General features: G+C 39.4%; 1 protein-coding gene across 4 annotated transcripts in view; it reads left to right on the plus strand.

Annotated features, from left to right (window-relative positions):
- The window catches only part of LOC149821162 (importin subunit alpha-9), a 137,046-nt gene that overhangs the window by 8,967 nt on the left and 112,438 nt on the right, over positions 1-15,641 (plus strand). For all 4 annotated transcript variants that reach the window (XM_089982040.1, XM_089982036.1, XM_089982037.1 and 1 more), the window contains exons 2-4: positions 11,745-11,964; positions 13,020-13,173; positions 13,398-13,500. In XM_089982040.1, coding sequence (XP_089838166.1) covers positions 11,745-11,964; positions 13,020-13,173; positions 13,398-13,500 — 477 coding nt within the window. The remainder of the gene's footprint in view (positions 1-11,744; positions 11,965-13,019; positions 13,174-13,397; positions 13,501-15,641) is intronic.

Genomic DNA, 15,641 nt, shown 5'->3' on the forward strand with positions numbered 1-15,641 from the left:
TCGCTTGAAGATCGCGTGATCTGCAAATCACGCAGGTCAACGTGTTTGCATATCACGCTATTATTTGATTTATTTAATACAGATCACGCCAACCAGTTCTACGGCCAAAAAATATGAATCCCCAACACTGCATTTTCTACCAAAATTGACTACAGTAAAGTGACAACTCCTATATGATGGAGCGATTTTTTTTTATCTAATGTGCAAAAATAATTAATGGAATCAAACTACGCTAGCTAGATCAATAACGCTGAAAATAAAGTACGATGCATGCAGTAACTTTAAACTGACTACAAAGATGGGGGAGAAGAAACATACCTCGCAGCCGCTTTCGATGGAGGGGTTAAGAAGAAGAACGGCCGCTCCCGTGGTTGAACGTGTACTCCGACGACGAGGCAAGAAGCACCGACGATAGCAAATGTTCGAAGAAAGATGAAATCGAGATTGAAGAAGGAAAGAGAAGAGGGAGAACCAATGATCAAACGAAGCAAAGAGGAGAGGGAGAGAAGAGCACCTGTGTTTTTTTCCAAAGGGAAGACGCCCCCTCTGTCTTGAAAAATACTATTTATACTAAAAAATCTTGGTTAAATTTTTTTTCTAAAAACTCCTATTTAATTTCTAAAACTTCTAAAAACTGTGAAATTGTCTATGAAGAGACAATACGCATACAAGCATAAATACTTTATAAAAGAAGTGCACGAAGAAACTCTCACAACACTTGAACAAAATACGCAAAAAGTGTAAAAGTAACAAACATGCAATAATGCATGTATTTCATAAAATGAGCAAATGCTTGAGACTCTCAAGCTTAAAGAATTACAAGGGGGAACACCCCTATTTATACAAAGCAAAAGAGTGCAAAGGGGGGGCTCCCAAAGGAGTCGTTGGGGAGCCCCCAACGGTCACATTTGTGACCGTTGCCCCCCCCCCCCCCAACGACTCTATTGGGGGACCCCCAATGCACCTTTATGAAATACAAAAATGAAAAAAATAAAAAATAAAGAAATACAAACTAGAAAAATAAATTACGACATATTCCCAAATGGAATATGCGCAAGATTACAAGAATACCCTTTTTGGGTAAGAAAATAAACTATGTATAAATATATATATTTATATATATAGAGATACATATACATATAATATATTATATGTATATGTATCTCTAAGTATATAAGTATATATATATATTTATACTTACAACAAGGTTTTGGAGATACATTTTAACACCCCCCCTCAAACTTATGGTCCGATAACCGCAAGTTTGTCAAGAAGGAAATGAAATCTGGGCGAACATAGTGCTTTTGTGAAGAAGTCTGCAAGTTGATACTCAGACGTCACGTATGGTAGATCAATGACCTTTTTCAAATATTCTTCTCTGACATAATGACAGTCCATTTCTATATGCTTTGTTCGCTCGTGAAAGGTGTGATTCTTGACAATATAAATTGCACTTTTATTGTCACAGCATAGCTTTGTTGGTTTTCTGATAAACACTCTCATATCTTCCAAAAGGCGTCGAATCCATACAATTTCCATGGTGGTAGATGCCATGGCTCTATATTCGGCTTCAGTGGATGACATAGAGACCTTTTATTGTTTTTTGCATCGCCATGAGATCAAAGACTCACCTAAGAAAACACAAAAGCTAGTGGTGGAGTGATGGTTACTAGGGTCACCTCCCCAATCTGAGTCAGTATAAGCAAGTAATTTTAATTCAGAAGAAGAAGATAGAAATACTCCCTTATTCATTGTTCCCTTCAAATATCTGATGATGCGAAGCACAACACTCATATGAACGGTTGTAGGAGCGTGCTGAAACTGACTGGCGATGTGTATAGCATGTGACAAATCAGGTCGAATAATGCTAAGATACATTAAAGAACCTACCAACTGCCTGTAAGGTGTAGGATCGGTTAGAGGAACACCGTCGTCAATCTTCATTTTTGCTCCCACAACTTCAGGAGTTTCACATACTTTGTCATCAGAATTTTCTGATCTGTCAATAATCTCACAAGCAAGTTTAGACTGAGATAGAAAATACCCACGTTGCGAATAGGCAACCTCAATTCCAAGAAAATATGTCAGAAAACCCAAGTCTGACATATCAAATTTTGAAGTCAAGACAGACTTAATACCCTTGACTCCTTGAACATCATCACCTGTAATTAACATGTCATCAATATAGATTTATAATATCACAATCCCTGCATTAGATTTTCTAGTAAATAGAGCAGTGTCAGTATAACATGAGGATAAACCATTTTCCATCATTACATTGGTAAATCTGTCATACCAGGCTTTGGGGGCCTGTTTCAAACCATAGAGGGCCTTTCGAAGACGAAGAACTTTATCTTTAGGAATCTTCATGTCTGGTGGAGCATCCATATACACTTCTTCGTTAAGATTACTATTTAAAAAAACATTTTTCACATCCATTTGAAAAATGTTCCAATTTTTAATAGATGCAATAGTAATAAGACATCTAACTATAACCATTCGGGCTACAGGAGCAAAAGTTTCTTCATAATTAATTTCATACTCTTGCCCATACCCTTTTGCAACTAAGCGAGCTTTATACCTTTCCAGAGATCCGTCACTCTTAGTTTTAACCTTAAAAACCCATCGACAACCTATAGTTTTCTTTCATATGGGTAGAGTTTGGAAATCTCAAGTTTCAGCCTTTTTAAGAGCATTAAGTTCATTTTGCATAGCTTCTTGCCATTCTATACATTTTTTAGCTTCTTTAAAATTCCTTGGCAAATAACAAAATGTTTTGTGATCACTTAAATAAGTGATGTTTTCGCCTTCACCGGCAGGATACTCGAGTTGGTCGAAAGACCAGAGTATGTAGAATGGGTCTTCAGTTAACTACCCCTGATGTACTCATTCGAATCCCTGACTCCTGTCAGGAGAGAGGACAGGAAGGTACAAAACTTCGATGGACAGGCCATTAATGGCAGTTACGAGCAAAAGACTCGGCTTCCCCAGTCATCAGAGTTAGGGGAATGAGACTACCATAATTATCCTAGGTGGTAGCTCTCCATGTTTGGGATGCATCCATTGTTTATGCTGCTTTGGAGATTTCTCTCTTGGTCACCGACCGTCCCCTTAGGTGCGGACTCAGTCAGCTATCCGGGTTATCATAAAATACATAGCATAATAAACCCCCGGATCAGTCTAGGCTGTTTCTAGAGTCGTGCCTTGTGCGTACCCACTTGGCCAGTTAATATCGAAACATAATTTAAATCCGATTATACAATTTGTTGAGTTATACGCGTATGAAAGTTATGGTGTACCACCGGTTCAATACTTGTGGAATTGTGTGTGTGGTTGATGAAATATTGTATTTTGCTAGTTAGATTTCTTATGCAGTTCTTTGCTTGTAGTAGTTAGCCTACTTATGCCAGTAAAATGCTTGTAATAATTTTAGCATTGTGCTCATGATAGTTTGCTCTATGACTCTGCTGAAAGCATATTGCTATTTAATTGCCTGTCTACTTGACATATTAAATTATTCTGCTTAATTATGTTCTATATTGTCCTATCTGTGCACCTACCAGTTTTTAGTGAAACTGACCCATTTTATGGGCAGGTTTTGGATAGGTAATACAGTCTGCGATGGCACGATGACATGATGAGATCAAGATAGAACTCTTTCCCTGACGTTTCGCTCCTGAGGACATGTTGGTAAATTTGGTATAAAGGGTATTCCAAAATTTCTCTTTTTATTAAACCTTGAGTTACTAAAGCTGTTTTAGTAAACTTTTTCTCGGTTTCAACAAACAAATTCTCCATCATTGAAATTGCATTTCAAAACCATTTGATTTTAATAGTTGTGCGGAATTCGGCAAAGGAAAGTTTATACTGTAATGCGCTCAAGGTCCATTGACTTGTGGTTTTAAAAATATCATTTTCCACTGAAGTACTATTTAAACTCTGATTATTGTATGATTTCAAAGCTTTCTAAACTATTCTAAAAGTTACAAGTCCTGGATTTTTGGGGCGTTACAAGGGGTGGAGGGAGGTGACTTCTCATAGGAGGTCTCCTGCCCGTAGAGGGGCGTCGCCGGAGTATATTCCGGTGAGCCAAGACTATAACTTGAGGAATCAGTTGCAAGCGTGTATGTGGGTGATACACCGCCCACTAGGTCTGCTGGAGGTGGTGGTTGATCGCTTGCAGTCGAAATTGCGATCTTGCCATCGTACTCGGCCTTGCGGAGGCAGACATCCATGGTGTGCCCTGATTCTCCACAGAATACGCACTCCTCTGCTAACTCAGGGGGAACAAAATCTCCCAATGACTCTTGTGGTGTTTGATGGTGCACCCGAACGTGCGAAGACGCGAAACCACCGTCTCGAGCATACACCTCAGCCCACGTTGCGGCCAAGGGTATTTGGTAGGCGATCGGTAGTGGGAAGCCTTGCTCATCTGTAAAAGTGGGTAGAGGAGGGCGGTTAGCCCAATAACCAGCCTCGAACATCCCATGTCCGCCCCTCTCCCTTACGGAATGACCACGCACCCTACGCGTGCCCCTACCGTGACTACCACTAGAACCAGCAAACGGATCCATCTTCCGGACGGTACTACGAATAGAAACAAGAATATAATTTAGTCTAAACATGGTATATAATATCAAAGACTTACAACGCGATGAGATGCTCAATAGTCAAGATTCACCTCTTTCTAACCTAGATATGATACCAAGTTGTAACGCCCCAAAATTTCGACTTGTGATTTCAAAAACATTATCGAAAAACCTTTCAAAGATTTAAAGTTTTCACTTTTAAAAGCGATAGCGGAAGACATTTAGAAAGGAGCACAAGTCAACAATCTTGGGTATATTAGCTGAAAAACCATCATTCACATGAACAACTACTTAAAAGGACTTGAGGAAATAATGCAATAGATTATTAATAAAATCTGCAGTTTATTACAAAATGAGCAATTTTTCAAAGTTCAATAATCTAAAGAAAAACTCCAAAACTCAGAGGCAAGACGCCAACAAAAAGAAGAGAAATCTTGAGCCATGTTACACCACGCCATCGGTCGCTTGTGAAGTCCTACTTATCACCTGTCCATGAAATGCGTCAGTTTCACAACAAACTAGTAGGTGCACGAATAAATAAGTAGAATAAAATAAGGCAGGACATTTATGAGATAAGCAGTTTATTGTATTAAAACAACAAATACAATTGTAATCTATTCTAACAAGTGTAACATATGCAATGAGCTATTGTTTGAAACATTTCAAGCAATGTAACTCTCAATCATGTATAACTATTTAAAATTGTATTCTTTAAGTTCTGATATTAACTGGCCTGTGGATACGCACAGACGCGAAACGTAGAAACAACCGAGACCAATCCGGGGGTTTATTATGTCAGGTGTTTTCATTAACCCGGATGACTGACCGAGTCTGCTCCTAAGGGGACGGTCAGTGACCAAGAGAGTAAATCCCCAAAGGCATTCGTGGCCCATGGATGCATCTAACTTCTGCAGAAGTACCTGAGAGTTACCACCTAAGATAATTTATGGTAATCCGAATTCCCCTAACTCCGATGACTGGGGAAGCCGAGTCTTTTGCCCGTGGGGTGGTTGTTAACAACCTGTCCATCGGAGTTTTTGTACCATCCATCCTCTCCCTTGATGAACCGTGAAGGTCGAATGGGTACGACGGGGGTTTCTTAACCGCTGTCCCATTCTACATGCTCTGGTCTAATAGACCCACTTGAGCATCTTGCCTGTGAGGGCGAGTTGTCACCATTTATGTGATCTCAGCATTGTGCTAAATGCACGCTCTGAGGTTGCTACAACCTCATCATCCAAACATCGAAACCCACATGAGATGTACTTGTCCAAAAGTACGGTTGTACCTTCCTAGAGTTACGACTACGATGAGAGGGCAACAATTAATGTCTTATGATTCTTTTGGTTCATACATGACATGTATTGCTCTTTGAGCAATTGGCCTATGGAGGCCGACATTATCTCATTGATATCTATAAGGTGTTGATTGCCCACATCAGGGTACTTCATTACCTCTCGTAAAACTTATACCGTACCTGTCTTAAGGTCCGATTACAGTAGCAATTGTCGTGGGTTTCTCTCTAGAAATGAGTCTACCCATAGAGTTTTACATTAAGCATGCAATTTCAAAAGAATAAGGATGAGGAAACGCAAAACAGAAAATCACAAGTTAAGTAATCCTACAGGTAAACATGTATGCCAAATAAACTATTCTATCACAGAATCCTTATATTTTATTTCATTCATACAAACTCTTCGTGCGACTTTCCCCTACCTCGGGATGTCGTGCAACTGCGTGCGTCTATGAGTGTAGATGATACGAGGCTTAGGCCGCGGAGCCAGAGCGGGGTTTGATGCAAAGTCTGCAAAAGTGTGAGTATTCAGTGCTACATTATTTATCATGCGGAGAATAAAAAGTCAGGCAGGGCATCGCCCTCGGCCTGTCGATCGAAAAAGAGAGAGGCAGCAGGGGTGTGCCCCTGTTTGCCGAAATCAGAAAAGCGACAGGGGGTGAGCCCCTGCCTGCCGACAACAGTAAGGCGGCAGAGGGCAAGCCCCTGCCGGCCGACAACAATAAGGCGACAGAGGGCGAGCCCCTGCCGGTCAAGAACCAATAGGCGGCAGGGGGCGAGCCCCTGCTTGCCGAGAACCAAGGGGCGATCCCTTGCCTTCCCAGAAACCAAGAGGCGGCAGGGGGCGAGCCCATGCCTGCCCAACCAACAAAGGACGACAGGGGCATCGCCCCTGCCAGCCAAGATAGGAAGGCGGCGAAGGCATTACCCCTGCCTGCCAAAATTCTAGAGGCACCGGGGGCGAGCCCCTGCCTGCCGGGAAACACGAGGGCAGCAAGGGATTAGCCCCTGCCTGCCGAGATCCAGGAAGCAGCAGGGGCACTGCGCCTGCCTACCGGAGATCGAGAGGCGGCAGGGGAACTAACCCTTGCCAGAGAGAGAGAGACCGGGGCGGCAGGAGCCACCAACCTCCTGCCGACCCCTTGACAGGTCATAGAGGAGAGGGGTGGGGGGTGACAGGGGGACAACCGACCTCCTGTCGGCCGCCCGATCACCCACAGGGGAGAGGGGGTGTCGCAGGGGCCATTGGCCCCCTGCCGGCACTCTGACGACCCCCCAGAGAGAGAATGAGACGACAGGGGCCGTGTGCTGCCTGTCGACCTCCCGACAAAACCCTTAAGAAGGGGAAACGAGGGAGGTGAAGAGGGAGGGCACGACAGGAGCCATCAACCTCCTGTCATGCCTTCCGGCGAGATGACAGAGAGGGAGGTGAAGAGGGAGGAGAGGGCGTACCTAGGAAAAGGATCGTCGGCGTCATCGGTCGGCAGTGGTCGCAGCGGCGGCGGCGATCGGCATTGGCGGCGTGCATAGGGAAGGAGGAGAGTGCCGACACGAGGGGAGCGAAGAGATTCGAGAGGGAGGCGTGCCTCCCCTCACCCTCCTGCAGTGCTCTTAAAGAGCTCGAGGGGGCGAAAAATCGGGGAAACCCCGATAGGTTTCCCTTATCGGGTCGAAGGTACGGGTGAGGGGTGCGGCGGTCGGGAAGTGGATTTCTTAAAATCCTCTTCCTGAGTCGGGTTTTAAAAACCCTATCGAGGATGGGCCTGGGTCGGGTCTAGACCCAACACGGGTCCGGATCCGACCTGGACCGGATCAGACCCGAACTAGGTCCGATAATATTTTTTTTTTATATACGTGGGTTTTACATCAATCATTGGAGTTAGGGGAAAGGGGACTACCAGACATTATCCTAGGTGGTAGATCTCATGGACTTCTGCAGAAGTTGGATGCATCCGTTAGTAATAACTGCCTTTGGGAAATCCTCCCTCGGCCAAAAGCCGTCCCCTTAGGAACAGACTCAACTAGGTATTCAGGTTATTGAAATTACATAGAATAAAAGCCGCCCGAACTAATCTCAGTTGTTTCTACGATTCGCGTCTGCGTGTACCCGCAAGCCAGTTAATATCAAAACATAAGTTTGTTCACACTAGTTGATGGGCCATAAGATTTGCTAGTTGCTTGGTAGTTCATAGCTTACGATTGAATGAATCGTTATGCTGTTTTTGACAGTTACATTGCTTATCTGCTTTAACTGGTTATTTGCTTTAAACTGCTTAGTATGCTGAATCAAATGTACTTAATTCAGTTTCCTGTCGTCTCACTTGTGCACCTACCAGTTTTTCGCAAAACTGACCAATTTTATGGGCACATGTGATGTTTAGGTCTGTACGAACTGCAATGACATGATGGCGTGATGAAATCAAGATGAGACTTTTTCCCTGGCGTTTTGCTATTGAGGACAGTTTAGTAATTTTGCATCTAGGCTTTTTAGAAAACTCTTCTTTGTACAAGTCTTAAATTATTATAAAGTGCATTTCAGAATCTATTTGGTTTATTAAATGTACGAAGTTTCAAATCTGTTGTGAAGGAATGTTTGTGCTGTAATGCGCCAAAGGTCCATTGGCTTGCTATTTTAAACACTATTTTTTCGCTGAATTTCTATTTAAGAACTCTGATAAATGAAAGATTTCAAAGCTTTCAGACTTTTCATAAAAAGTTACAAGTCCTGGATTTTGGGGCGTTGCATTTATAGACTTGTAGTTGCAAAATTCTCTTATCCAAGATAAAGATTGGGACTTTCAATAAAGACACTTGAAGACTTTGATCATTCTCGTTGATTCTTTTTGTATTTTCAAATTTTCGCTATAGCACAACGTGAGTTTGAGGGGGGAGTGTTAAGTTGTACATATATATATATATATATGTATTTTCATATATATATATATTTGGTTCATATTGTACATATATACATATATATATTCATATATATGTATATATAATCATATATATATATATTTCATTTATAATGATGTAATAGGCAAATACTCATTAGGTGTATTTTGGTTATTTTAATTTTTGTAATAGTATGTGCCCAATAGGGACACATTGGTACTTTTACTTTATTATATTCTTTTTGTCCTTTTCTGTTTTTATAGAGACTATTTAGTCAAATACCAAATAGAGCGGTTGGGTTCTTTTTTGACTAATCAATAGAGCTGTTTGAACAGTCCAACAGCTCTATTGAGGTCTCTCTCTTTCTTGTATGTGTATAAATAGGGGTTTTTATCCCCTTTCATTTTCTAATGCTTCTCTTAAGCATTCATCCTCGATATATTTTTTATGTTTTGCGTTCTTCTCTTTAGTTCTTTAATGTCTTGAATGCACTTAGTACTTGTGTTATCCCTTTATGCTCTTGTATTGTCCCTTAGTTGGACTATATGCACTTTGTGTTTATGATCTTGTAAGCCCTTAGAGGCCCTCTTTTTGTATTTCTGCATATTTCATTACAACTATGTCAAGAACTGGAATGATTAATGAGAAAAAACATCCCGTACTTAGGTAGATAACTCATGAAAGCATTTCACACCAATACCAGATTTTCTTAAAAGCACTCAATGAACGAGAGCCTTCATCATAACACGAGGCAGCAAAGGATATAAGATGAATTAGTGTTGTGAACAAAAAATCGAAGCCATGCATTTAATAGAACAGGAGAGACAACTGAGAGATTAAGAGATAAAGACCTGGTGGGCTGCAGTTGGGTTTATAAGTTAAAATATAATTGGATGGAAGTATAGAAAAGTTAAAGAAGAGGCTGGTGGCAAAAAGCTATAATGGTAGTTGATTAAGAAAGTACATTCAGCCTAGTGGACAAGGAGAATTGGAGGAAGTGTTCATGGAACAACCACGGAGATTTTATGAGGCTAATGTGGACATGCATGTATGCAGACTTACAAAATCCGTTTATGGTTTGAAACATGCCTTCAGGAGTTGGTTCAAGAGCTTCCATAATGCAAGGAAACTCCATGGCTTCAAATGGGCTACGATAGATCACTTCATCACTCTTTATTAATACATAAATGTGATAAAGGTGTGGTCATAATACTTCTTATGTTGATGATAATATTAGTACTGGAAATTATCATGGTCTAGTTGATGAGCATAAGAAATGCTTTTTTTTTTATAAAAGACCTAGGTGAAACAAGGTATTTCCTAGGGATAGAAGTTGACAGATCTGAAGATAAAGTTAAATTATGTCGACAAAAGTATGCAGTTGATATTGAGGAGATATAATATGGTGAATTGCAAACTGGTTACGTTCCTTGGTCCATGAACAGAAGTCTTTCCAAAGATGACGGAACATCCATTAGGACCCCAATAAGTTAATAACTGTAGCAAATGCAATTTAGTACTTGATGATCACGTCCTGATGCCATACGTGCTGTGAATCAGATATGTCAATTTATACATGCACCTATGACAGTATATATGGAGGCATTGAAGAGGATATTGAGGTATGTGAAGTGGAAGATTGTGTCTGATTTATTTAAGAATAATCCAACCACGTGTATGGTTCAGTTAGTAATAGGTTATTCAAAAGCTGATTGGGGTGGTAATCATGAAATTAGAAAGTTGGTTCTAGTTATTGTGTTGGGCTCAAATTTTGCTTCTTGGTAGTGCAGAAAGTAAAAGATTGTTGCGTGCTTGAGTTCAGTAGTGGAGTATAGAGCATTGGTGGTAGTTATTTCAAACATTCTTTAGATCTGAAGCCAATAGAGATAAAGATTATCCAGGACTGCCACATGTTGCAACAAGAAAGAGTGTACGGTGTTGGTACAATATGTTATACATATCATATATGTTCTATACATGTATTATATGTATTGAATATATTGAACACATATTTCATATATTATATATTATCAGATTTTAAAGACACTTTGAAAAACAAACCTCTTTTTAGAAAAAGCACCAGCTTGTGATTGGTTCGGAGAGCTCGGATCATAATGAGCTTGGGCTCAACTTGGCTTGTGTGAGCTCATATGCCAAGTGCGAGTAGGGTTTCACCCTCAATGAGCCAACCTCAAGCAGCCCGAGCTTGGGCTTGTGTGGCTTGTTTACCAGTGCTAGCGACGAGCTAAAGTTTTAGGCACAGTAGAAGAATGGAAGAATAAAAACCAAAAACGTGGCAGGGAGGCGAAGTCTACCTTCTATGTTATTGGAACAAAATATAAAAAGTAGCTTAACAAACATATCTGGGGCCTTTGGCAGAGAGCTTGCATCTGCACATTTGAGACTAATATAGTGGATTTGTTCAAGAGCATCAAACTGAGAATGGTTGGGAGGTACTGAAAAAAGTATTGCAACAATAAATACATCACATTATTGAGACAGATGACTGTTTCCTTTTTGTTATCCCGTTTCATTCAGTAAAGTGTGTGTTCTTTTGAAAACAAAATTTGTTAATAATAAAGAACTGAATGCTATTAGAGTTGTATTACTCCCATGGATTAGGCTAAAATCAAATATATTTGTACGAGTCATTTTTGGTATAATAGTGGAAGGAAACAAATGCACAATGTAGAAAAAATTTAACTTTCATAAGAAAAGCTTGTAATGATAAAGGCAACTCATCCAGAGAAATTCCACTAAAGCTATTTTATATTCCAGAATTTTTGCTGTGTATTCTCCATCTGAATTTTATAGATATCTTTTGCCTTGCTTTTGAAAATTCCATCATATCCTTCCATCTTTGTTTGGACCTTTGAATACATTTCCTTTGTTTGGAACCTTGAATACATTGCCTTTATATTAAATTTCATGTTATGCATGAATAATAACATGCCATATATATTTTGTAGTTAGCAATATTGCTGCACAAAAGAGGCATCAACATGCGGTTATAGTGCGAAAAGAAAGGAGAGAGGCAGTAATCCGTGCCAAACGCTTGTGCCGAGATGGAGTTTTGGATGGGAATGACACTCTTTCGGGTGATGATACTGTTATGGATGATGAGGAAGCAATTTTGGATGCACAAACATCTGCTGCAGTAGAGGAATTAAAATCTGCTGTTTCTTATATGTATGAATTTTACATTTTCTGGTAAATATATATCTTGCAAAGAAACATTCAGAGCTGGTTGCACTCTGTCTCTGAGTGTTATGAGTTATCCTTTTCTGTCATGCATTTTTTCCCAGAAGGTTATCCTCCTCCTCTCTCTTTATGCATGTCCATGATCACAATAGAGCATTCTAATCTCTTTGCCTGATGAAATTGCTGTCAAGTATCTGCCATCATTAGTAATAAAACAAATGAATGCTTTCTCGTCTCCTATGTGTATTTATGGGTGATCAAAGCTAGTGAACTTAAGGTTCACATGCTTTGATAGTGGAAGTTATTATAAAAGACATTATCCGGATCTATGCTGGTTTTATTTTGGAAATGGAAAATGGAAAGTAGGTCTAGAGATATGTTCCAAATAAGGTTCATGATGCGTCTTTCATGTTCATTTCATTTTTTCCAGTTAAGACATTGGAAATATTCTTTCTGGTGTCCACTATATAGGTCTGTTTTTCAGTATATTTGCTGCATTACACGCAAAGGAATAAAGGTTCTCTTTGACACAGACTGGTTGGATTGTATAGGAGAGTGGACTGCTGCTTTACTTCAAATCTGCTTCAGCCTTTGTTGAACCAGTCAGAGAAAAAGTGACTGGATGTGGTGATACTTATCAAATAAACATAGTGTGACATTACTTGAATATAACCTATGGTGCACGATAAATTCACACTCTTCAACTCAAATGCACAAATACATCCATAGAGATTTTAGATATTGCAAAACGGTATCTTGGCCTTGCAAGCGTCTAGAATGGATGCGCAACATCATTTTGGAGGGAGAGTGAACAAAGGGTTAAACTTGCATGTTTTTCTTTTCCTTGATGTAACCGTCCTTGCTTATGTAAAATTGCTTTTTTCTCCTACCTTTTAATAATATACGTGTTGAAGTGTCTTTCCCTTAAAAAAAGAATATACATATTGAAGTGTCACTTTTTTATAATACTCATATTTTCCAAGTTTACAAATAACTACGTTTTGTACAGCTCTTACAATGATTTTCATTCACCTGTTTTATAGAGGGAAAGGAGCAGTACAAAAGAAGATTGAGGCACTTCGTACTTTGAGGCGTTTATTGTCGAAGTCATCAATACCTCCCATAGAAGCAGCTCTCCAAGCTGGTGCTGTCCCTGTTCTTGTGCAATGCCTTTCGTTTGGATCTCAAGATGAGCAGGTTTCTTTTAACAGAAGTATTTTTTCTTTTATTACAAGCCTTAGTAATTTAATTGCTCATATATGTATGTTTATTATTTTGCTTAATAGTTCCCCGAACCATGCCACTTTTGTTTCATGTTTTCATAGAGGAAAATATGTTATTAACTTAGATTGCTTGCTTTAAGTGATATACTTTTATCAATGCTTAATGAAATGGTTTGCTTATTTGCTTACGAATTGCAGCTGCTTGAGGCATCTTGGTGCTTGACAAATATAGCTGCAGGAGAGCATGAGCAAACACAAGCTTTGTTACCTGCACTTCCATTGCTTATAGCTCATCTTGGAGGTTTGTATGAATTTTTAAGGCTAGATCTCATAAATAACACCTTTCTTTCATCTTCATGGTTATGTTAAATGTTCATTGTTTACATAAAACAACAAATAGATATGTTTGAAAGAATTAACAAGGAAAACTATTTTACTCTTTGAATTTTAATTTGGAGTTCTACTATATCAATTTCCCGCATGGCTTCAATGGCTTTATGCATGATATCTATGAAATTGAAGATTGTCTTAGACCATTCTTGAATTTTACATCTCATTAAGACTTTTTTGTTTAAAACTTAAAAGTGATTTGTCACTTCATCATATGTTGATTCATATGGATTCTGCTTCCATTCTAGGCTGCTTGAGTTTTGTGCAAGGACCCCTTGGGGGAAAATTTATCTTCTTGAATTTTCATAAAAAGAAAGATGGGTGATGTGTTCCGGTGGGCCTAGGTTCAGTTTTTAGGGTTTAGGTAGGCTTGGATTAGGGTTGGTCAACTCAAAGGTCAAGGTTATTAAACAAATTCAGGTAGGGTTCAAAGAAAAATCTGGTTCTCCCAAAATACAACACAATAAATGCTGAAAAATTAGGAGATGACTTAGGACACGTTAGGGAAGCCTAGGTTAAAATTTTAGGCTCAGGGGATTCGGGGTTGTAGATATAAATTTCTGCAAAGTTCTGGGTTTATTTGGGAACTTGATTATGTTCAGTTTCTAAAGACTCCGAGAGAGTGAATAATTTCTCTTAGAATAAAAATCAGAAAATTCACAGAAATTAGGGTTAGGCTAGGGACATGCTAGAGAAGGTCTGGGTAAAATTTTAGAGTCTGAGTCGGTCTGGTTTGAGAATTAAAATTTGCCCAAGTCAGGACATGAGTTTGGATCAGGTCTATTTTTGAACTGGGTTTTGGGCAAAACATGTTCCAATGTCAGATTTAATTCTCCTTAACGAGGTAGAATTAAGATCCGATTTTTGGAGGATCGGTTAAGGACAAGTAGGGGTAACTAGGGCTAATTTTGTAGTTCTGGACTAGGTATGATTTAGGAGAAACATTATTTTTAAGTTAGGTTATTTTCTAGATAGCAGAATATTGTTTCCAGATTTGGGTTTAGGAGAGGTTTAGGCTTAAGGGGGTTTTACGAAAATGGTTCTAAAGACTTGCATGGTTTGGGTAAAGTGTCTTAAGGTTGGGGATGAGTCTGGTCCATCCGGGGATGCTCAAGAACCACATACACGACACAAGCGAATAGAGTCCTTCACAAAGGTTGGTGCAGTCCACACGAATACTAAGTAGAGTGTGATTCGACTTAGCACTTAGGTAAGTTCTAGACTGGGCTGGGACCTCCTTAGTAACCAGAGACATAGATGTGCCCTAAGATAGGGTGAACGACTTAAGGGGGTAGGGACTCACAGAGGTAATGAAGGAGAGAAGAGGGCCTAGGGGGTAGAAGAGAGAGAGAGAGTTGTTCTCCAGGGTTTGGACGATTTCTTGAGAGAGAGTGAGGCAAACTTGATTCAGTTTCATATATTATGGTCTACATCAAAATGAGACTCTATATATAGGCCAAGGAAACATATTAAAAGCAATTACAAAATCTCAAGCATCCACAGATCTAACAAAGGAATATTCACTCCTAATTCCCTATTAGCGTGAGGTTGGATCTGGGTCGAGGTCCAGGATCTAAGTTGTGATTTAATGTTGTTTATTATTATTTTTCTTTGCCTTAAATGCCCCTCATTAGTAATCCTTTATATTATATATAAATGAGGGTATTTATGGTATGTAAATTAATATTCCATATGTCAATATAAAGAGTGTGACACCTCGCAATTTTAACAAAGATTTTGAATTTTTTTTCTCTTTTTAAATATTGACAGTGGAAAACAATTTAATATTGAGTTCGGATTTGAAAATTTGAGCAAGCCACAGGGATGAAATAAGACAAAGCTATTATCAGAGTGAAAACCAAAATATTATTTACATAATTTTTTTGACAAAATGTACAATTAGTTTAAAACTTAGGAATACAAAATATTATGAATAAAAGTCCCAAGCTAGTCCCTGGATCCTCCAGAGAGTACTAGTTCTTTGATGCTGCTCCTGCCCCATTGTATTCACTGACCTGTACCTAGACAAAACCCATTAAGGGGCCATATTTC

The sequence above is a fragment of the Nuphar pumila genome, chromosome 12 (genome assembly GCF_984573655.1).
Source record: "Nuphar pumila chromosome 12, dmNupPumi1.hap1.1, whole genome shotgun sequence".
NCBI lineage: Eukaryota > Viridiplantae > Streptophyta > Magnoliopsida > Nymphaeales > Nymphaeaceae > Nuphar > Nuphar pumila.